Genomic DNA, 24,443 nt, shown 5'->3' on the forward strand with positions numbered 1-24,443 from the left:
ATACTATGGCAAAACTGGCAAACTTAGAATGAGGCTTTTTCTGTATTGCCTGGGTGTATAATCAGTTTATTTTACACAACGCCTGGACATTCCGAATTCAACAGTTCTCCGGGATACATAAAAGATTCCACGATTATTACATGTCTGTCTCTGGAACAGGTTTGTGGAGACAAGTCAGGTGCAGTAAATCGGGAATGAATGGTAACCTTAATTCAAGAGATGTGTGCAGGTGTGGGGGTTGAAATAAGCAAAACACACAACTAGGTTTGACACAGTAATGAATACAAAGGAAGATTTTGAAAAGAAATGCAAGTATTTTCAAAGTCCTGTGCGTTTTAAGAAATTAGATTTGTAAATATAACTCTTCCCCTTCACCTGGTTAACTAGCTTCCTGCCCATCAACTAAACCTCAGAACCAACTGAAACACAGACAGACTTGTAAATATTAAAAGCACAATACCTTAAGGATATCAGATTCATAATTGTTGTTGTTCAGCACTCCATCTAAACACTTTTCACCTAAATTTAACTCTGGCAAGAAGAAAAGGAACATAGTGTTACTCACATTTTACAATTTTGCATTTCTTAGAACAAAGCTGAAAAATCTGTTTTGTTACTCATGATACAGATTGTAGGGGTCCATAAAAGGATGTCAAGTAACATGCACCACTTCCTATGACATGCAATATCAAAGAAGGCGGGGACAGATCCTCACCTGCACTGTACAGCCATTCATTTTTCAGGCAATATCCATTCTCTCATTTAATTCCTACATCCATAATATCTGCAGGTACAGCTTGGAACTTTCTTTAACAACTTTGATATATAGACCAACATATTGACTAGGTAACTACAGAGACAGTATTGACCAGCATCAAAACACCACATTCCTCTTAAAGGGCTTGATCCTCATTCCTCAGGCAAACACTCTCAATCCTTAATGCTTTATCAGTTTTCAATTTAAATGAACCATCATTCGTACAACAGTAATTATGCACCCTTGTGCAGCACTCGGGTTAAACTTGGGATCGATCCTCACAGATACAAGACGTTGGACTTCACAATGTAATTGACCAAGATTGCTATACAAATCTCTTGTGCCTTGCTCAGATTGTCCAACTCCAGGCCTCGAGGTCCAGAATCCAAGCCATGACTCAACCCACACAAGTCTGTGTGATCCAAGCATTCCCACTGGTCACGGCTGACTCCGGCACCATCTGAATGGTCAACCCAACCAATGCTCCTTTTCCAAACAATGCCTGCTACAATTCCATTCTCAAATCCTACCCCAGTCTATGCTGCCTTGCCCACCAATCCCCTCTGGTAAAGTGGCTTTCTCACTGTGGAGGCCACATCACACCTATTTGCTAGCTAAAGTCTGTTCACCAGAGCCCAAGATTGCTGGGTGACTTGTGAGAAACCAGAAGGTGTCTCACCTGCTAGTCCCCAGGGATCCGTCATCCAGGTGGCCAGGACACAGCCATCCCTTTTGGATCCATTTCCTGGGGCTGGACCAGTGTGGGAGGATCACCTGTATGAGGGGTCCTCGGTGGGAACGGGACACTGGACGGTGAGACGCAGTATATCCTTCCCTGTAATAGCTTTTCCCCATCCTACCAGGTAGAAAACGAATTCAATCCCTGCTCCCTTACCCAACACAAACACTTTCTCACGACAGCTCTCTGTGAAAGAAAATGGACTAACACCTGAGCCGTATACCTGACATGTCCCAACACAAGGCTCAGGCAGAGTCAGGCAATTACTGATAATTACACACACCTGACTTCCATCACACTTCCCCCACATGGATAAAAGGTGGAGCATGGAAGCACACTCTGAGCAAGGCCAAAACGCACAAAGAAGCAGTAGTTCCGAGATGGCAATTTAATACGGGGAGAAAGACAGCAAGACCAGAAAGGGTTGCAAGGAGGGAACTGCCCTTGGCCTTTTAGGAGGAAAACCACTACTTTTACGAGCCCTCGAGAATAAGAAACATAAGACCGGGAATTAAAGCTTAAGAGAGGTGCCTTGTGTGTTGACGGTACCCAAGGCTCTCCCGTATCGATAGCCGAGGCGGAGAGAAGCGATTGCAGCTGTGGTACTGTCCTTGGCTCCTACAACAAAGCAGCAACAGTAAAGTCAGCACAGCCGTTGAGTCGGGGAGACAGAACCAAGGATGTAAGCAGTAACATTGTATGAAGAAATCTGCAAATAGAGTGTGAGGCGTATGTGATGAGCGACACAAATATAATTGAATATCCAAGGAGTGACTGAACTTTTACAACCAAGATAGATACCATATACAGAGTGGTCCGGCACCACATGGGTGCTCATTCAAAGGTCTCCGTTAGGTATCCAATGGAGAGTGTAAAAATTGTGAACTGTGAAATCGAAGTAGTCCGGAAAACGGGTCAAGCTAAACCCTGTGCACATTTCGAAAGTCTTCGATAGCTAATACAAACTGCTATTGGTCCGAGCCTGGCTGAGGGAGACCAATTGTGGAAAAGGGATCGGAGCCCGGCTGAGAGGGACCAGGGGTGAACCGGTAGTCGCCCGATAAAATATATTCTATAAATATTGGAGAAGAGGATCTGAGCCTGGCTGAGGGAGATCCAAACTAAAGACTGTGGTAGAAAAAGGATCTGAGCCTGTCTGAGGGGGATCTAGGGTGAAGAGTGACTCACCCGACTTGAGTATTTTTAAAGGAACTTTTTGTTTGTTTTGGTACATCAGGCCATCTGAATCAAGAAAGTTTGATAACTTAAGAGACTTGGGCGCAGAAGGCCCTGATGTTGGTAAGTGAACTGTGTCCTTGTGCTGAAGAAGCCAGAGAGTGTGCTATGCTTGAGTGAACCACCTTGTTCCGTGCTGAAAACGTGAGGAAGGGAGGCCAACGGCCTGAACATCCTGGCTTATCATTTTTTGAACACTTCTTTATTTTTAATGAACATTATCCCACACTTTTTGTAAATTAGCTGTAAGGATTGGAAATAGGTTTTTTAGTATAGGCCCTTTTATTTTGACAAGACTCCACAAGGAGTGCATTATTATTATTTGATGGTCATAGCTTACTCCCATCTGTAGATTTCGGTTTAGATAGGTGTTTATCACACCCTTGATAAAGTTCAATAAACACCCTTGAACTGTGGTCCCTTGTGTCTGTCTTACTTTGATACCATGTCTTCCTTACACTCTGCACCTGTAGTGTGCAAGCACTTTGCTTTGACATCCAGAACCAGTTCATCTCTGCATTGTGTTATACTCTTCTCTGTCAACGCTTGCATACATATTTATTTTAAACTATAAATACAGTGGTTCTCTGCCTGTACTCTAAGGGCAGGGTGGGAACAATGGATGTAGGTGTTGGGCAGAGGACTTGGCTCTACTGGAATCCAGTGTGTATATATAAATTAAAGTGCAAACCTAGCTAGGACAGTATCAGAGAAGCTGGGATGAATAGGGGGAGCAGGGACGGGGAAGCCAGAAGGGGAATTAGGTTTAAGTGGAGCGATCAGTGATTGGCAAGATGCTCTTTAATGATATGGTCTTCAGGAGTAAGATGGTGAGGGAAAAGTCTTGTTCCAGAGACAGGATACACAACAGGAAAAGGCAGTTTCCCATTTTCCTTCCTGGAAATGTTGCAACTTGTGGTGATACACTGGCCTCTGGGGATGCTGGGTTTCTCTGGCCACGAAGATCGTTATGGCTGCGACTGCTCTTTAGATGATGCAGGTGTCTTGAAAAAGTGCGCTTGAAGGGTTAGCCAGTGCAATTTGAGAATGGAAGTGATGTGGTTTAATTTTCTTACACATGTTGAGGCATGATGGACGGCTCTTACGGAGGACAAGACGGCATCTAGAATGCTTTAAGTAGGGCACTGCAGCCGTCCCACTGAGACATGATCAGGATTTGGACAACTGGTCTAAAACTTGAGGCAGAGATGAAAGGCTTGAATTTGCAGAGGAGAGCAAGCTTGTACAATGCTGCTTGGGTCTTCCTTGCAATGCATATTTTGAATGAAAGGTTGATTGCAAAGCAGAGAGATTTCGCAAAGTTGAGGCGGGAATCGGTCACGCTTCATGTAGTCTAGAAATCCAGGACATTGGATTTTTTGGGAGTGTCTTGAAGGTGACCAACTCTGTGACATAACCAAGATGAAAATGTAATGAATCCATATTCTTATATTTTGGACATATAATACAGGGTGTCCCAAAAAATCAGGTTGGGACTGTAAACCATAAAACAAAATAAATGAAAAGATCTTTGTGCCAGCAGACCACTCCAGGGTTATTCACCGTGCTGAAAACATTTAGGCCTAGTGGGTTCACTCACCCGTCTTTCCCTTTTCTTCACAGGGTTTATCCTGTAATCTTAATGGGGTTCCTGTACCCTTCTTCTTCACCCTGTGTCCTCAAATTCAGGTGTAAAGAGGCTCCCACACCTTTAGTCTCAATTTTTTCCATTACAGTCTCTTCACCGTTATTAATCTTTGGCTAAAGGATCCTGCAACTTATTTGGAGTTACTGGTGCAGCATTATCTGCATTATCTGCTACTTTGACTGCTGGCTTATTGCAACGCTGCCTCTTTAAGGATCCTCCACCCCCTGCCTCTACAAATTCCCTACCTGGCGCAAAGCGCCGGCACAAGAGCTGGTGCAAAGTTATTTGGAGTTGTTTTAGAGGTGTAGGGGTTATGCCTGCTCCTGGTCTGAGAACGCATAATCAGCTTCGAAAACGTCTACTCTTCCCGGGAGCTGCACCAGAATCAATGACAGCTGATTCAACGCCAGGCTTATGTGATCCTGAGGACCTCAACAGCGACTTTGATAGAACCCCTGCTGCACAACCTAAGGTGAATGCGCTTGCGTGTGTGTCGCCTGTTATGTCTCACGCGTGCACCTTGGGTTGAGAGGGGAAAGACGCAACACCTATTCATGACTCCATTGATTGTAACAATGCCTCCTGTGGCTTGAGATTAAATGTGCTGCAGTACCCAGAATCACCAATAAGCATTTGCTCCCCTGACAGCTCTGACACTGAGTGTCCCCTTTGCAACGCTGTTTCCAGTTAGTCCCACGCAACTCCAAATTAACTCTAAGTACCCAGACTTGGGATTCCGAAACCACCTTCGATCATCTGGCTTGTGCTCCCTCACCACCGGCGACCTCAGAGTCGAACAGCAACAAAGACAGTGAAGTGATCGAGATCAGAACAAATGTGTTCCTTTCCACAGTGCTCCCTTTACATTTGCCTTCTCGTTGTGTGGACGTCCTTTCATTAACACCAGCCTCCTTGAACTCGAAACAGTCTAGGCGGTGGGCGGCAAGGCTTTCATTAAGCATATTAGAGAAAGAATCACTGATGCACAACCAGAAAAAATGCAATATTGTTTTTGGAATCACTGCTTCAAACAGTTTTAGAAAGATGAAGACTGGTGATGTAACCCCCTCTCGTGGTCTTGGAGTTTCCCCCAGTGTTAATGATACTCACACTGTGATACCGGGCTGCTCATCTTTAGCCGTTGCAGATGATTATATCACTCCACTGACAATAACTGTATCTGATACTTTCCAGCTGGATGGGGTTTTCTATCCTTTGGGGCTTTCAGTCAAACTCCATGTTGAGGATAAACCACCCTCTTCCGATGCACTGTTGGACCCGGCAACCAATCTATTGGACACCTTTGCCATTCTGAATCAACCTCAGACTATGAGTGAATGTGTACCAAATGCATTTCATCAAGAACCATATGCAAGCGAGAAGCCTCTCCATATTCCAACTACAATGATGGATCTTCAAAACAATATCATGGCCGCAATGACAATCTCCCATTTCACCTTTTTTAAAACTCTATGAATCTTATAGAGGGGCGATGAAAGATCAAGCAATGCTTTTGGCCATGATACACTCTAAACAGATTTATTTGGAAGCCTTTGCCTCCAAAATACAATCACGACTGGACGCAGAGGCGGAACAGTCTGCCCAGTGCCAAGAACAAATAGATAAGACCACAATGATGACTGCACTCCTGGAAATGATAAAGATGATGCGATCAGAGAGACAACCACCTCAGCCTACTCCTGATCCACTAACTAGTGTTGTTGTGATGGAGTCCCATTCAGACACACCCCACCTAGGCGAGACATCGATATCTACAGGTCAACCTACAATGCCACTACAGGCGAAGAAAGCTCTAGTCGCCCGACTTAATGACAATGTGAGAGCGATTCCAGGCCTGCTGCATCATGCTTTGAATTATGTTCAAGGCAGTCTCTCCTCTGGCCAAGCTCTAACCATGACTATAGGTCACAGTGATTCTGAACATGTTGCGGCGGAGGTCCTCCAACTACACCCCGCTAACGAGGATTTATACCCTCGAAGAATGTTGAAGGCATGGCTCCATCTGGGGCACCATTGCCCCCTCTTTCAAAACCCCTTTTAGAGGCCTTGACAAAAGAACCATTTTCTATTTTCCATTTTCCAGAAACAACATCCCACGCCTACGATTAGAGACTAAAGAACTAATCTCAGAAGTAAACGAAAAATCAATCGAGATGCGTGAAGCATAGGTCTAATGGGTCAAGGTCCTTTTTGCGGAAGTTAAATGTCCTGCAAATTAGGGCAACCCTTAAACCATCGGTAAAGACCCTAAATAAGGAACAAGTTACTTACCTGTAACTGTTGTTCTCCAGCATGGGTCTGGCATGGATTCACATGCTCATGAATATTCCCCGTCGTCAGGCTGGGAATCCTCGGTAAAGAAAAATCAGTATCAGTTTCGTTTCTGATCTGTCTTTCGTAGTAGTAACCAATCACTGATCTCTGCGTCATACTGACCACAGCCAATGACTGCCATCTCCCTAAGCCCCGCCTCTGGCAGCCATCTTCAGATTTGGTAGCACGTGAAGTGGCAGTAAGTGAAGAGCCGCAGAGGGGTAGGCGAGAGGGTTCGCATGTGAATCCATGCCAGACCCATGCTGGAGAACAACAGTTACAGGTAAGTAACTTGTTCCTTCTCCAGCATGGGGTCTGGCATGGATTCACATGCTCATGAATAAAAGAATACATAGCAGTACACACATGCACAACCACGGGAGGTGGCAAAGGCTCAACATTAAGCATTACATCCAAAACTCAACATTAAGCAATTCTTACCTCCTCACCAGGCTCACCTTAGGCGAACAGGTTCCGCAGCACTGGTTGGCCGACCCTGGACTCCTCCCTGGAATCCCGATCGACCCAGTAGAATTTCGTGAAGGTGTGCGTCGACCTCCACGTAGCAGCCCTGCAGATGTCCAGCAAGGGCACACCAGATATGAACGCCGTGGTAGCTGCGATCGCTCTGGTGGAATGGGCTCTCGGACGTCCAGGCAGCAGTCGGTTTGTCAACCGATGACAGTACATGATACAGCCGGAGAGCCATCTGGAAATGGAAGCCTTCGAGAGAGCCTTCCCCTGATTGACAGGTCCAAAGTTCACAAAAAGTTGTGACGTCTTCCGAAAACGCCACATCCAGCGAGTGCAAAGTCCTTTCAGCCGGCGACGAAGGCGACGGGAAGAAAACAGGCAACACCAAGGATTCGTTAAGGTGGAAGTCCGACGGCACCTTGGGCATGAAGGAGGGGTGCGTCCTGAGCACTACCCTTGTGCCGTGAAAAGTCAAGTACGGGGGCTTGCAGGAAAGGGCCTGGATCTCTCCCACCCGTCGTGCGGAGGTGATGGCCACAAGAAACGCAGTTTTCCACGACAAGAACTTCAACGGAGCTGAGTGCAGAGGCTCGAACGGAGGTCCCATGAGCTTGGTCAGCACCACAATGAGCTCCCACGCCGGGGCCGGGGCCTTCACCGGCGGGAACGATCTGAACAGTCCCTTCATGAATTCTTTCACCAGACGATGAGACCACAAAGACGTCCGTCCCGTGGTTCTGGTGTCTCGGGAGATTGCAGGAAGATGAATCTTGATGGAAGCGTGCGCCAGTTCAGCCTTGGCCAGCGTCAGCAGGTACAGCAGTACTTGAGGAGCCGTAATCCGTAGAGGGTTAATCTTCTGTGCGTGGCACCAGACAGAGAACCTCTTCCATTTGTGTCCGTAGCATTTAAGAGTTGAGGACGCCCTGGCCTTTGCAAGAACCTCTCTGCAGTCGGCCGGTATGTCGTAACCTCCAAACTCTAATGCTGCAGGAGCCAGGCCTGCAAGATCAGCGACTTCGGGTAGTGATGGAGGATGGCGCCTCCTTCCCTGGAGAGAAGATCCGCGTCCACTGGCAGCTTGATTGACGGGGACGCTGACAAGTCCAGAATGTCCGGGAACCATATCTGCCTCGGCCACGCAGGTGCGACGAGGATCATCCTGCACCGTGACCTCTTGAGCTGGTTGATGAGCCGGATCAGCAGCGGCAATGGAGGGAACGCATATAGGAACAGGCTCTCCCAGGGGACGAGAAAGCATCGCCCATGCTCCTCGGTTGGGGAAACCTGCTGGCGAACCTCCGGCACTTGGAGTTCGTCGCCGTGGCGAACAGATCGATCTGGGGTGTGCCCCACCGTCGGAAGAGGCGGTCCACTAGATCCTGTCGTAGTTCCCACTCGTGGCACGAGCGCAGCTCTCTGCTGAGCGAGTCGGCGATGGTGTTTTTTATCCCTGCCAGATGAAACGGCACCAGAAACATCCCTTGGGCGACGTCCCAATGCCACAGATCCTGAGCCTCCTTGGACAGGGCTGGGGATCTGGTACCGCCCTGCTTCCTGATGTAGAACATGGTGGTGGTGTTGTCGGTGAAGATCCTCACCACCTTGCCCTTAAGGGACGGAAGAAAGGACCTGAGGGCCCAAAACACTGCCCGGAGTTCCAGGACGTTGATATGGAGGGACTTCTCCATCGGCAGCCAAAGGCCTCTCGCGTGCAGATTTTCGGTGTGCGCTCCCCACCCTTCCAGGGAGGCATCTGTGGTCACTGTCATCTGGTGGCCCGGGGTCTGGAAGTCCATGCCCGCCGTCAGATGCGCGTGGGTGCCCCACCACCGGATCGCTCGTCGGACGCTCTTGTCGAGTGTGATCCTGTCCTCGAAGCTGCCCGTCGTCTGGATCCAGCAAGCGTCCAGGAACTCCTGCAACGGGCGCATCCGAAGCCTGCACAGGCGGAAGAGATAAATGCAAGAAGACATCATTCCGAGGAGGGATTTGGTGGACCTCACCCTGGCCGCGTCCGCAACCAGCATCCGCTGCACCTTGCCCAAGATGGCCCTCGTCCTTTCCTCCGACGGAGAGGCCAGAGCACCGTGTCGAGTTTCGCTCCCAGAAACAGTGCGTCTTGCGCGTGCACCAGGTGGGACTTGGCGTAGTTTATGGAGAATCCCAGGTCCGTGAGTAGTTGGACGGTCCTCGCCGTGTGCTCCGCGGCGAGCTCCTTTGTCTTTGCTCGGATGAGCAAGTCGTCCAGGTAGGGGTAAACATGGATCCCCTCCAAGCGCAGCCGCGCCGCCACCGGTGCGAGGCACTTGGTGAACACCCTGGGTGCCGACCTCAATCCGAAGGGAAGGGCTCTGAACTGGTAGCGACGCCCTTGGACCACGAATCTGAGAAACCTTCGGTGTCCCTTTAGGATGGGGATATGGAAGTAGGCATCCTCCAAATCCAACGACGACAGGAAATCGCCCTCCTCCAGTTGACCCAGGACATGCTGGAGGGTGACCATCCGGAACTTCTGTGCCTTGATGAATTTGTTCAGTCGTCATAGGTCCAGGATGGGACGCCATCCTCCAGTCTTCTTCACGAGGAAGTATCTTAAGTAAACTCCGGAGCCCCGAAGCCTCTTTGGGACGAGCTCGATGGCGCCTTTCTTGAGCATCGCCTTTGCCTCCAAGAGAAGTTGAGGGACGTGATGTTCCTTCCTGGCCACGGGTGGGACGCGCGGGCACTTCTTTAGAAACTCGAGCGCGTGACCCTGGCCCAGGGCGTCCAGCACCCAACGGTCGGTGGAGATGGACTCCCACACGCTGACGAAGTTCGCCAGCCGGCCTCCCACCGGGGTGCTTCGGTGGGGGCCCGACCCCACGGCCGGTTCAGCCCTGCTTCGACGAGGCTTTGCCACCTTGCCCTCCTTGGCGACGACGGCGGGGTCCGCCCGACTTGCCTCGTCCCCTGTAGGCTTCTTGCGACGACGAACGGGCCGCTTGACGATAGGTGGAAAATCCGCCGCCGGAACCTTTGGAGGCACCCTGCTTGCCTCCGCCGCTCCGAAAGGGCGGCCGTCTTTTGCTGGAGAACACCAAGAGCCCGGGCCGTCTCTGTGTCCGTCTTGATGGCTTGTAGGGAATCATCCACTGTTTTCCCAAACAGGTTGTTCCCGTCGAATGGCATGTCCAAGACTCTGGTCTGCACGTCCTGACGGAAGTCAGTTGCCTTGAGCCATCCATGCCGTCTAAGGCACACGCCGTTGCCCAACTGGCGAAATCCAGTGTCAGCGATGTCCGTCGCTATCGTAATGGCGTGGTCCGACGCCACTTCTCCTTCCTGCAAGATCTCTAGGGCCTCTGCCCTCTTGTCGTCTGGTAAGAAGTCCAGCAGGGGGGTGATTTTGTACCACAACTCCCTGTCGTAGCGGGCTATGATAGCCAAGACGTTGGCAGCCTTAATCGTCGTCGCTGCCGATGAGATGACTCTGCGTCCCATCGTGTCCAATTTCTTTCCCTCGCCGTCCGGCGGGGAGGTTGATGTAGAGGCCGAGGCCCCCCCCCCCGCTTTCTTCCTGGCCACCGCGGAGACGACCGAGTCCGGGGTCGGCTGTGCCCGAAGGCAAAAGGGGGCCGCGTCCGGGACCCGGTACCTCTTCTCGTACCGGTCCCTTCTCGCAGGCGTTGTGGATGGGTTCTTGAGGAGGGCGAGACCCTCACCCCAGATATCGTCCAGTAGAGGTAAAGCGAGGACCGTCTTCCTCTTGGTCTCGCGCCGTTGATCAAGGAAACCTTCCTTCTTCCTATCTTCCGGGCAGAGCTGGAAAAGCTCGGATGCCCTGGCGATCATGGCATGAAACGATCCAATTTCGTCGGGCGGGGAAGCCCGGGGAGGAGGTGGCGACGGGAGATCCTCGTCATAAACCTCGTTGTCTGTGCCCGTCGCGGCCGTGTCAGTCCCAGTATCATCCCCACGGGTCGTGGACGGGGAGGAGGGTTGAGCAGGGCGCGATGGTTGAAAAGGAGGTGGAGGATGAATCCTTCTTCTCTTAGGAGGGGGGCTCCCAAAAGGGCCTGGCTCCGGGTCCCCCGTCGGGAGAGGTTCCTCCGTTGGTGGTAACGGCAATCTCGTCCTTATCTCAGAGCATAAGGACTGTATAGCCAACAAAATGGCCACCGAGCTGTCTTGCGGCACTGGTTGAGGGTGAGTCCGACGGGCGGTCAGGAGCCCCGTCGGCACCCTCGACGTTCTCGTCTCCTACGTCGGGGTCCCTCCCGACGGGCTGGTCTTCTTCCATACCAATGCCGTGGCTTAAGACTTCGATCAGCTCCTCCTCAGAGGTTGAGGCCGAATCCACGACGACCTCCTGCCCCCCCCCCTTTTTCTTCTCCGTCGGAGGTTTCACAGGGGTCCTGTCGATGGGCATGAAAGAGGACTCCCTCCGCGGTGGCAGGGAGACTCTGGGCCCCGAGGTCACCACCACTGGTGTAGCCTCCACAGGCTGAGCCAGGGCCGCCGCGACTGTCTCGATAGAGGCCTTGGCCGGATGGATTAAGGCTTTCACCACCTTAGGTGCGCTCACCGCCTTCTCCTTGGTAGAGGGTCACCGCCTCGCTCCCCCTCCGATGGGGCCTTCGAGCTCGACCGTAGTCTCTCCAGGAGCTTCGCTGGGTGCTCGGCCTTCCTCTTACCCGAGCCAGAGCGTTGGCTCGTGGGTGATGGCGCCGGGGAGGATGCGCCCTGCCTGGCGTCCGTAGAGCCCGACCGTTCGGCGCTCCCGGTGCCAGCGGACTCGCAGTGCTTGGCCTTCTGTTGGACCCCCGTCGCCGGGGCGTCCTCAAAGGTCTTAGAAGACCGTTCAGACGACTTCTTCTCGCCTGACGGGCTCTTCCCTTCCAGCCAGTTGGCGAGACGCAGATGGCGGTCCTTCTTGGTCCGCTCCGACATATTGCCGCAAAACGCTTAGTCCTTCTCCACGTGCGTCTTGTCCTCATGCAGGCAGTAGAGGCAGAGGGAGTGTTCGTCCTCCATAAAGACATTCTGAAGCTGGCATCCAGGGCAGACCCTGAACAGCTTTCCGGGCGTCAAGCTTCCCTTCTCCTGGGCCATGATTGAGATGGGCCTGAGAAACTTCTGGAGTCCTCCAAAAGCGTGGCTCGACGAAATCTTCACCCTTGAGGGGCGTAGAAGAATCCGATACGGGTCCCCGTTGATCGGATAAAGAAACGGTGGAGCTTGAGGCTCTTTTGACCGAAAAAGAGAACATTTGCCTAAGAAAAAGCGCGGAAAAAGCACTAAAGCTCGAGAGCAATAGCACGAGGATCCCAAAACTTGAACGTGCGGTAAAAATCTGAAGATGGCTGGCAGAGCCGGGGCTTAGGGAGATGGCAGTCATTGGCTGTGGTCAGTATGACACAGAGATCAGTGATTGGTTACTACTACGAAAGACAGATCAGAAACGAAACTGATACTGATTTTACTTTACCGAGGATTCCCAGCCTGACGACGGGGTATATTCATGAGCATGGGAATCCATGCCAGACCCCATGCTGGAGAAAGAGAACCCTATAGAGCAGTTGGACCAATTGATATCCGATGATACTGCCTCAACTGACAAGGAAGTAATTCAAAGAAAGGCCATACTGGAACTATCAGTTTATATGACAGATTAAGATCAAGCAGATAGCCCTGCTTCCGCTTTGAACTGCGACATTTCATGTGAAGACATCTCTGAAAATGAGCTAGAAAACTCAACGTTAGAACCTGACATCACCAATCTACCTCATGACATTTTAGTGGCTTCTCAGGGATCAACATTTATGACAGTGGACCAGATGCGATATATTACATTAAAAACCTAGAAAAATTAGTCACTGATCAAACCGAGACAACAAGATCAACCAAATGGACCCAAGTTGGATTTTCCAAGATCTCACGCTTACATTTATACACTAGTGATTGAGAGAATGGTTGAATCATCGGATGGTTTGATCTTAAATCGTGCTATTGTGCTGAAGCTCTTGCATGCTTTGCCAAAACTCCATACTATTGATTCAAAGGACATTAAAATAGTCCAATTTGTAGAGGAAGCAAAAACAGACTGGGTAATACTGCATCTAATTTCAAAGAAAATCCAATCTGCGATCCTGGATCAAATTTATGCATTTTTGCCCTTTGGATTTGACTTGGGTCCAACCCTCACTATGGTGAATATGAAACTTCTTAAAGAGCAATCTGAAGATTCAGGAGCCTAAGTGAGTTAGCCCCTCATTTTACAACTGTTCTATGAAAACATTCCTCAGGACACCATCCTAGTGGGAAGGTAGAGAAAGAATCTGGCTTCCAACGTCTGACGGTCAGCTTTAATTCACAAGACGCAAATGCGATAAGAAAAGTGAGGAAACCCGAGACTCTTGGTGGCCGTTCTCAATGTATTAATTTATTTTGATTTGTAGAGCGCGCCTCAGCCCTTAGGCATTGAGGCGCTGGTACATGCAGTTTGTAAGCAGGCTTCATTCAAGGTTATATTAGCAGCTCCCAACATTGGGAGTTCTTAGCTACACATCTAGTTGACGAGAGACAGTGGACAGTTCATGCAGTGGTTAATCATTAGGTCACTTCATTGAGTTTCAGCAGAAGGATGCAGTCATACGAAGAGCCTGGTTTTGACAGCTTTGCGGAAGGCTATGTGGGAGTCAATAGATCTGATGTGCGCAGGAAGAGCGTTCCAGTGGGAGGCGGCCGTGGCTTGGAAGCTGGTGCCGCCTGCGCGGACCCTACATGTTTTGCGAATGGCAATCCTGTTTGCGTAGGCTGTTCTAGTAGGTATGGATGAGGTGTGCGTGGATATTCTCTGGGCTAGGTACATAGGTGCTTGGTCATGAATGCATTTATGAGTAAGGGCGAGGGTCTTAAAGATTATTCTTTCTTTGACGGGAAGCCAGTGCACCTCTCTCCTGACCTCCGAAATGTGGTCCTTTTTGGAGATCCCGGTGGCAGCTCTGAGGGCATTGTTTTGGACAAGTTGGAGTTTGGCAATGTTATAGCACGAGGTCCCTACGAGGAGGGCATTGCAATAATCCAATCTTGAACTAATTATGGCCCTTGCAACAGTGATGGAGTTCTGTTGAGATACATAGGGTCTGGCTCTGTCAAGCAATTTGGAATAGTACGCTGAGGATGAAGCAATAGCACTTACTTGTCTGTTCATGGTCAGACTGGAGTCAAGATACACGCCCAGGGTCTTGACTGTTTGAGACACCATGATGGGTATGTTATCAGTGGTGAAGGAGCTATACAGACAATCTTGTTTACTCAGGGAGGCTGGGGTTCCAATTAGCAGGAGTTCAGTTTTGTCACTGTTGAGACATAACCAATTTTCTGCCATCCACGATTGGATTGTTGAGTAGATGTAGTTAGGGGTGTTCATGTCAGAATTATAGTCACCTGTGAGAGGGCTAAGCACCTGGGTGTCATCAGCATAATTGGAATATGCGATGCCCAGTGCATCCAGTATGTTGAACAGGAGCCTCGTGAAAAGGTTGTACAGGGTGGGGGCGATGCAGGAGCCCTGTGGCACTCAGCATTTGATGTGGGTAGGCTTGGCGGAGACGACTTTCATAGCTCTTTCCTGTAGCAACGAGGTGATCCAGGCACATGCCCTAGGGGAGAAGTTGGCTGCAGTGACGAGGTGGTGGCAGAGGATCTTGTGATCCACTAGGTCAAATGCGGCAGATAAATCAAGGAGTAGAAGGAGCGCGGGTTTGCCTGCGTCTCTGAAATCGTCCATTTGATTTTTTAGGTCTAGATGGCCGTTTCGGTCCCGTGTCGAGGACGGAATCCGGACTGCCGAAGGCCAAGAAGGCGGTTGTCTTCAAGGAATTTTTGAACTTGCAGGTAGGCTGCCTTGTCTAAGATTTTCAGTAAGAAGGGGACGCTGGTGATGGGCGTATAGTTCCCTGGAACCGTTGAGTCAAGGGAGAGTTTCTTGAGGAGCGGGCATACCCAAGCTTCCTTGAGGCCAGTGGGGACATGGCCAGATCGGAATGAGGAGTTGATGAAAGCCGTGAGGAAGGGGCAAGGGTAGGGGCACAGTCTTTGATGAGTTAGGCCGGGCAGAGGTCCCCTTTGCAGTTAGTGGGTTTGATGGAATTAAGGAGGGAGAGGACTTCAGATTTGCTCATAACCTTGAAGTCAAAAGGCGGGGACACAGCCGATATGGTAGCTGGTGGCGATTGGTGTGGGTGTTCGCTTTTAGTTGGGTAATGACTTTTTGATGAGCTGCGATTTTGGCTTGAAGAGTGTTGAGTTCATCAAGCATGGCATTTTGAATGTCATTGCACCACTTTTCATCCTTGCAAATGGTGGATGGTGGCGTGGAGGGGGTTCCAGCTCCCTGAAAATGGCAAAGACTTCTCTGATTTTGCCTTGGCAATCCTTGCGTTGAACGAGGTAGCTTTTGCTTTAGTTATGGCGATTTTATATTCTTTAGAGATGGTATTGAAGGCTATCTTGGTAGTGTCGTTGGGGTTCACTTTCCAAGCTGAGAGCGCTGCTCTTTTCTTAGAGCGTAATTCTAGAAGTTCCTGGAAAAACCATGCATTTGAGTGTTTAGCTCCCTTAGCTTTTCTCAAGGTGAGGGCCTATGGCTTCCACAGCTTGAGTGATAGCTAGTTTAAATGCACTGGCCAAGGTTTCAGGGTCGTTGGAGAAGGGTGGCAGGAGTGCAGGCACCATCAGGTGTGGGGCATGATATTCTCCTTAGTGAGCTGGTGCGCACTCCGGGCTAGTGAGGCAGAAAGTGGGGTGACGGGCAGTAACGTCAATGATCTGGATAGAGCAGTTATGGTATGCGACCCAATCCAGTGTGCGCCCTTTAACATGGGTTGGCTGGGAGATGGCTTGAGAGAACCATATGGTGGATAAGGCCTTGTTCAGCGCGGCTGCATGGGCGTCTCTAGGGTCATTGAGTCCTGGAAGAATTCGATCACTGCTACGGACTCTACATCACGAGTGACACAATTAGCAACCAAAATCTGCTGACTCTTCGTCATGGAAGCTTTGCTGGTGGAACACAAGGGGTTTTTCTCATGTGTTTGCTGAAAGCAATTTAGAACTTCAAAATGTTGATATCATCCGCCTCCATGAAACCTGGTTACGTCATCAACCTCTTTGTGACGGTTATCTCACCTACATGAATGCAGCGATTACGCGATCCTCGGGTCCACCTTCTTCTTGGTCGTTGACCTTGGTGAAGTCTGGCTCAAACCTAAGCGTCGAAGAGACTAATTCCTAATCCATTTGACCATTTTAGAGAAATTTCTGACTGTAAAGAAGCGCCCAAGGCCTTCCCTATATATAATGTGTAATATGTCCAAACTAATGGACATTTGAGGCTGACCCAAGCCCTCAAACAGATGACCTGTCATTTTCGATTTTACTTTCACCAATTGTCAGGATGTTGCTGCTCCAGACTGTACAGAGCATTGGTTTTCCTGTAAAACACCCAGAGCCTGGGCTCGAGTTCTTCACGATTGTTAAGTAACGTTGATTGTTAAAGCCGTTTTTGTACAACCCTCTGTTGAGGGATCTGCAACCACCGACCATAATGGGGGCTAACACACCCCATAAGAAAGGGAAACCAACCCTCTCAAAGGTAAATAATGTGGACAGAGGGACAAGACTTAACTCTCAGGTAAGAGTAGCAGGCTGACACAAAGGTACAATTGGACCACACACTCAAGTACTTCACACTTACTATACATAGTTCAAAAGATACATGGTATGCTACAAAAATAAAGTAAATGTCTAAGGATCCTCCTCACCCCACTGTCTATATGTGCATCCACCAGCTCAGATAGGCAGCCTACATATCAAGGGGATAACAAGGGAACCACACAGTAGCAAGCAGGCAAAATCATGTATGGGACTGCACAATTAAGTACAGTGTCCTATACACCACACACTGCAATTATACATAAGGAATCCTAGATCATTTTTCAGGGCCCAACAGATAGGTAAGGACTAGGCAGAAAAGGGAACTAGGCATTTCTAAGTAAAATAGTCCTAAAGACCCCATAACAGTAAGTCACCTACATTATAGTGTTAAATAATACAAATGGTAATTAAAGTCAGACTGGGGTGGAAATCGATTCCTACAAAGAGCACAAGGCTTCCAAGAAAACAGAGTACATTTTTGCCTACCAACAGAATTAACTCAGAGGATAAATTGTCACATAGCTACTAAAATTAGTTCCAATGTAGCAAGCATTCACTTTTACAGGATAACATTGACGGACATTTAAACAATACAATAGAAATCACAAGTAAGCCCAAAAAATCCATTCTTTGGCCTAGCACTCCCTGAACACCTTGTGGAATGTAAGAAGGTCAATGGGACATCTGCTTGCAATGCCAAATTAAGGTTACCCCACAGGTGCAGATTCTATGGCAAACATCCGCAGGACGGATCAGAAGACCCACATGTTGAAGGACAACCCAGAAGCCTTTGAGGAATATGCAAGAGAGCAAGGGGACCCAGAATGCAAGTCTATGGGAATTGTGATTTAGACTGGTGTTAGGACACTTACCTGGCCTTCTCGTCGCGTCCGTCCCCGGACGTGGCAGTTGTACCCATATTACCGGCTTGGGAAGCGTGGCTGTAGGCAGCGGGCCGGCGCTCGACACCTTCGCTTGCATGCGCGAACCTCGCGGGTAACCAGGAACGGGCAGACAAGCTTGTGTTCCAAGCCTCGTTCTGGTGTCCGCTCGGCCGCTACGCATGCGCAGCCCCGCTAGCGTTCCGAGCCTCGCTTTCGTGCCGGACGCTGTAAATACCGTCCGGCCCTCTACAGATCGCTTCTTAACGCAGTTTGTTCCCCACTTACCGTCGCTTGGTACCTTTGTATCAGGTTCCTGCTCCTTGGCTCCCGCTTCCTTGTCCGGTTCTCTGGCCTCTTGGGCTGCCTTAGCTCCTGTTGGGTCCCTTCCTTGTGGTTCCTGCCTTCCAGTTTTCCCCTCTCCTCCTGGGTTCATTTCTGTTGGGATTAGTTTCCCTTGGCCCTGTGGCCCTTAGGAGGTTGTGGGTCCCTCCTCCTGGCATTCTCCCCTCTCCTTGGGCCTTCCTGTTCCCTGGGTTCCACTCTCTTCCTGATCTCCTTGTTTGCCTGGATCTTCCTTGCCTGTTTGGCTCTGGGTGCCAGCCTTCCTGATTATCAACTGCCTTGGTGGATTGTGCCTGGACATCTTGAAGACCTTCTCAATCCTCCAGCTTGTGAACCACTCTACCGGACCATACGAGCTCAACACCTTATCACCTCCCTGTCAGTGCTTGCACTGTCCCGGCGTCACTTTAATCCGCAGGGAGGTGAGCCAGTGGCGTCGGGAGGTGATTCCAATCCATCCCTGTTCCATTAGGGTCGGGTCGGGGTCGCTTCCTAGCGTTACAATTTCTGCACTCTATTTGAAGGTCTACCAGTCTGGCGTCACTGGCGAGACAAGCAACTGAAACTTCAGGTACGCAGCGCTCCAGAGACGCGCATCTTAACAACTTGTTTCCAATGAATCTCAACCCGCGACCAGAGGGACCCCTGGGGGTTAGCATCTTTAATAAAATTGGCCAACCCAAGACCCATAGGTAAACACTTACAGTGGAATGAAATCGGCTTCAGAATGGCGGAACAAACCAGCTAGCGGCAATCTTCCTCCCTAGGTGCGATTTACAGGATTTGGTCCACAAGCGCTTGACCCCAAAGCCAACAACCACCACCATGTTCCAGGAAACGAACAGACGGCCTTACGACAATGTCTACCTACAAACCTGAAGTGAAAGATCAGGCAAGGAAAACTCAGGGAAGACTGAAGAACCCGTTAAGTAGACTCTGTGGACAAAGAAGGGAGGCAGCTCATCAGACAACGATCCCAGGATGGCAATAACAGGTGGTGGCATCTTCAGATGTCCAAGCAGCAGATCAGATGGCTGTTGTTCCAGAACCCTTCTAAGCAATGGCAGTGCCCGCAGCCAAGCAGAAGACTCTGGTGGTAAAGGGCACGGCAGTCAGCAACCCCAAACCATTGAACTAGGGTGGAAGGCTCAACCCTAATGCTCAATGGGAGACAGCAGAAAAATTCTGAAAACCCTCACTAGACCTCCAGAGGCAGACAACCAAAACTGGGCTATGCTAAAACCACTGTACCCAGCCAGTATGGTTAAAAAGTGCAAAAACTAACTAGGGGAATAGACTGGAAACATCTCTTTCTATAGTCGGTACACCGGTGTATCCCAAGTCTGCAGAACAAAATAGTGAGGGAAGCAGTACCAATCACGTAAGGGGGCTGGAGGCAAACGGTCAAATGGTAGGCTGCCCCTGACCCCAGCAACTGGAAGTGAGATGAAGAGCTCAAGGACTTAGACTGGTCAAAACACATTTAAATCAATATCTCGGCAGAAGAGCTGATGTGGCCAGAAACAGACATTTTAAGGCCACCTTGTGTTTGGCCTAAACATAGAAAGCCCTAAAATACAAAATGACAGAGCAGGACTTAAATTGCATTGGCATCCCATTGGATACCAAAAAGAACATTGGTAGCCCAATCTACTAAAACGGCTTGCACCCCCGCTACAGCCAAAACTAAACTACAGCTACCACCAACCTACTACCTAAAACCAACATAGGATGATTCAATCAACCTATGGCAATACATGGGGTCCTTGAGAGGCACCCCGGGACTGGACGCCTTAAGGGTGATGCAATGGCCAGTGAACTTCAGAGGTTCCTCTGTATAACTAAAATAAGTCAGTGATCAAAAAACTAAAGGGAAAACAAGCAAAATGTTGAGGTGCCATAAAAGGCGTCGCTATAATCCTGCAAAAATAGGAATTCTGTCTAAACAGTGGGGAATGTAAAAGCACTTTTGAATGTTGTGATCTGCGTGAGCTCTGTGATGTTGGGCTGCCCAATAAATAATGAAGCATCTCTTTCTTAAAACAACACACAGTGCAGTTGTTGTAGCAAAGTTTGGTGTGCTTCTGATATCTGAGCCACCTTGCTGACCAGTGGCATAAAAAAAAACAAATGGGATATGCCACTGATGTTTGAGTGAGTGTTCACTAGTTGCACCAACGAAATGAAAATCCTTTGCTACATAGTTTACTTTCATAGTAGAGATCAGTACTCTTAAATGGGCAGCGTTTACAAATCCCTCTGTTCCATGTATACAATTTGGGACAGGGAGATCATTGCATTACTGATTCTATATTGTTTCAGCTCCACAGGGGTAGCCCTGTCCCTTAAAGAGATAGGGTCCTTAAAAGGCCACATGCGATGGCCCTCTGCTTTAGGTCAGGGACTAAGTGTCGGCAATCTGGGTGTTGTATGGGAGCGAGGGGTCCTCAGACCCCCTCGCGTCGTACCCTCCTCAGTACAAGGCATGGACCACGCGCCTCTGGTAGTGGGATTGCCCCTTGCCCTTATGTGAAGTTAACCACGGTTGACTGCTACATAGATGGGACTGCTGAGCAGGACACGGGGCATCCATCTTTTGTGCCCCCTTTCGACTCCATCTTGGGTAAACAGGCCTCACTGCGCTAGTACAGAAATGCTCAGCACCCCTTCCACAACAGCAGCCAAGGACAGAGACACACACACAAGGCGCGCAGGCAGCTGGCTGGCCCCCACCCTTGCACTCCCCCTGCCAAGGAAAGCTCTGCGCTTCCATTCTCACGCTGAAGCTGGAGAAAGTTGCAACAATCAATATGCTACAGTTTTCTTCCTCTGAGATCAGTGTTCGCCTGAGAACCGGCATGTGAACCAGGATGAGCTAAGCACTTTCTGCTCGATTCGTCCTCATAAACGCGCAAGCCGCCCACCCCCATTAGAACAATTTATTGCCATCCTGACCCTGCACCCCCTGTAAGGTATTTCTTTCAAGTGCCAGACCCTCGCCTGTGCTGCAAAACCCACCCAACACACCCACTACTAACTTTAAGCATTCTTATTACTATATATGTTTTTACTTGTACTAATGAGTTTGAAACCTAGAAGAGATGCGAATCATAGCCTGATTCTTTTACATACATAATAAAGGTCAAGGCCTTCAATTAATGCCACGAATGACCCAATTGTACTGACAACAATCATTGTGTGTGACTTAAGTAGAAATGTGACAAGTAGCATAAAATGTTTTAAATAATTTGTTATTTAGTGTGTAACAGATTAGCTTAGGTAGTGACCACAGTGACCGGACCCTGACCTGCATGGAGCACAAGATGTTTGACGTCCGTCAGCTACTCAGCCAACCAGGAGGAAGAGATGCTACCCACACCTACAGCACCACACCATCTGGCCAATCGGGTACATTTAGCATTTTTGGTTAGTGTTACTTTAACGAATATAAATACAAGAATGATGTAATGAGATTGGGGAGAGTTTTTTGGGTAATTTCCTAGCTGGAGAAATAAACCATCCTTTGAACTCTTGCAGCCAGGATTTCGGTGCCTCTTTCCCCGACAATGGGTTTTGTCTGCTATTTTATTTTTTCTCTCACAAGTAGTAAGCCGGGGAAAGGTACCTACATTTTTGGTGACCCCGCGACGTGATTTAGAGAGGTGCCTTGAGGCCTGCACCGTCCAGCAGCGAGATCCAGGGCGCCCCCCAGCAGAACCATCGCCTCCGCGGTTGACCAGACTGTGCACACCAAGAAGAAAGGGTCAAGGGTTCCCGGTTGACGAATACCGATCGAAAAAGCTGCTCGCCAAGGCAGGCCACGGCTTGGTTGGGGGACGGACCTGAGCGAGGTCCGGTCGTGAGCGGCGACCCTCAGAGTGCCTGACTGAACGCGTGGAGTCCCGGTTGCAAAGACCCCAAAGGAAGGTAAGGGGAAATACGGGAAGAAGGGAATTAGCAACAAAGGGAAGGTAGCCAAGAATAGGGTCTGCGTGAGTAACGGTGAGGCTTTTCTGATCTATCCTTTATATGGCCATTATGTGTTGTAAGAAGTGAGATGAAGAAGAGAAGTGGTATCCTAGCCCGTAGGAGGTAGAAGGCGGCGCCGCGTAGCATTTGTCCCGACCAAGTGCAGAATAGAGATAAAGAGAAAAATAGTAGGGGTCTCGTGTAGGCTCGGAGTAGTTTTTAGAATATTCTTTTTCCGTGGAAGTAAGAAATCTTGGGACATAATAAAAGGTGAAAGAGGTGGGGAGTGAATGCAAAATAGTAGGTAGTATAGGAAGAAGAAAAAACAGGGACAGTAACAGGAATAGGGAAAGAACAAACGCGCGCAAGCAGTGCATCTGTATGTTGCATGATTATATGTTTGTTGGTCTGCTTTTATGTATATGTCTTGTTGAACACGCTAAAGTATTTTAATACAAGTAATTTGTGATTGATATAAGGTAAAGCAGAAGAAATTAACTGTGAGGGGTGATCAGGTAACACCTCTCAGAAAGCTAATGTGACATATGGTAATTGTGAGCATTGACAAAGAACCTATTATTTCCACATATTGTAACTGACATACCTAGTTAGAGGTGGGAAGAGATTCAAAGGTACTAGAATACACAAGAAAGGAAAAGAAACATTGCCATGGGGGGAGTAACACCACTGGCACATATTTGCCAGCACCTTCCACTTTATAGCGACAGGATACAGAAGTATCACGATCAGTGGATCACTGAGATAAAAGGAGACGGGGTTACACCAATTTGGCCAGAAGGAGGATCATTTGACAAAAGAGCGTTGGACCTGGTATCAACACATTTGCTAGCACGATACAAAGGGAAACAGTTACAGAACCGGAGAGAAGTGTTAGATTAATGGCGAATGTTTGAGGAAGTTTCCCCCCGGCAGAGGTAGGTACAAGCCGAATGACAGAAAAGCAGAAAAACCCTGAAGAAGTAGGCGGGACACCAAAAGGGGAATGCTCAACAACTACAACCGAAAACAAAGTAACAAAAATCTATCCCTTAATGACTAGGCCAGCGGTAGGGTTTAGTGAACCCCTGTATATACCACCCACCGCCACTGCCCAGAGCAGGGCAACAGCCCCCGAACCTCCACCATATGACAAAGGAGGCTTGTACGGCCCCACGAGTGGCGCCTCCTGTGGACATAGCACGTTTAACAGGTGATTTAAACCTTCAGCTAGCACACGCGCAAATGGAAATAACACAGTTAAGCGCTTTATGTGACAAAGGGCAAATGCTGCCAGGGGGGGGGGGGGGAGGTACCCCTGCTGTCACTGGCAGATCTCACACCTCTTATCGGGGCAGCAAGCAATGCAACCCCAGCAGCCTCGGTATCAGGGCAGTCTATAGTATCATAAGGGATGTCATCGCAGCAGAGGCAAGAACAAGAGTGGCAGTCAGGACAGCTCCTGTTCCAATTGAATAACAAGCCAGTGAAAATTATACACCCAGATACACCAGAGGGTCAACAAAGTGGAGACCAGGGTGAAAGACAAGGAAGTGAACCCAAGGAAAACTGGGAGGATAATAACGAGCTAGAGTCAGAAATATAAGAAATATGGGACGATTTAGATGAATACGAAGAAGCAGCTGCTGCAGAGGGGTCCCCACTACCAAACTGCCGTTACCCAGACACACTATCGCCACCATTATGGCAAGGTAGATTAAGACAACGAACAGGGAGGATAGGAAACATATTGGTAAGTAAAACGAAAAAAGGGAAGACAAGCAGAACGGGAAAAACAGAAACTACAAATGCCACTGATACATAAAGGAGCAGATAGGCCAAACTACATTCCGTGGGCCCAAATGAACCAAAGCAACTTGTTAAAACTCCTACCCCCGCTGACGGGAGGGGCAGGTAAGTGGATACATGTATTTGAGAAAAACATGGCAGGCGTGCCGTTAGCTATAGGTGATGTAAAAAGTCTATTAGTTTCAGCAATCGGGGACTAAGCAGACACAATCTGGGAAAGGGCAGGGTTCCCAGGAGTAACGATGAGCTGTGACTGACACAATGGATCACCATTTATCAATGTTCGAGCACAAGTGTGGGATGCATTGCGGCGTGCATTTCCAGACGTTCCAGATTTACATGCAGTGATGCAGTGCACGATGGAGGAGAACGAGGATCCTGCGCAATTCATTTTGCGAGTGCAAGATTTATGGAGAAGTGAAACTGGTACGGCATGGAATCAATCAACAGCTTTATTCTATTTTATCATTAAAAAGGGGTTGCCGAAAGGGGTGCAGAAGGCCTTGGACAAAATAGCTGGGATCGAAGCCAAAGGGTGGCCTGAAATTCAGA

At 49.1% G+C, this 24,443-nt stretch overlaps 1 protein-coding gene across 8 annotated transcripts in view; it reads right to left on the reverse strand.

Annotated features, from left to right (window-relative positions):
- CHFR (checkpoint with forkhead and ring finger domains) overlaps positions 1 to 24,443 on the reverse strand; it is an 893,929-nt gene that overhangs the window by 333,463 nt on the left and 536,023 nt on the right. For all 8 annotated transcript variants that reach the window (XM_069620002.1, XM_069620000.1, XM_069619998.1 and 5 more), the window contains one exon: positions 461 to 531. In XM_069620002.1, coding sequence (XP_069476103.1) covers positions 461 to 531 — 71 coding nt within the window. The remainder of the gene's footprint in view (positions 1 to 460; positions 532 to 24,443) is intronic.

This window comes from Ambystoma mexicanum, chromosome 10, assembly GCF_040938575.1.
Source record: "Ambystoma mexicanum isolate Mex_15411 chromosome 10, UKY_AmexF1_1, whole genome shotgun sequence".
NCBI lineage: Eukaryota > Metazoa > Chordata > Amphibia > Caudata > Ambystomatidae > Ambystoma > Ambystoma mexicanum.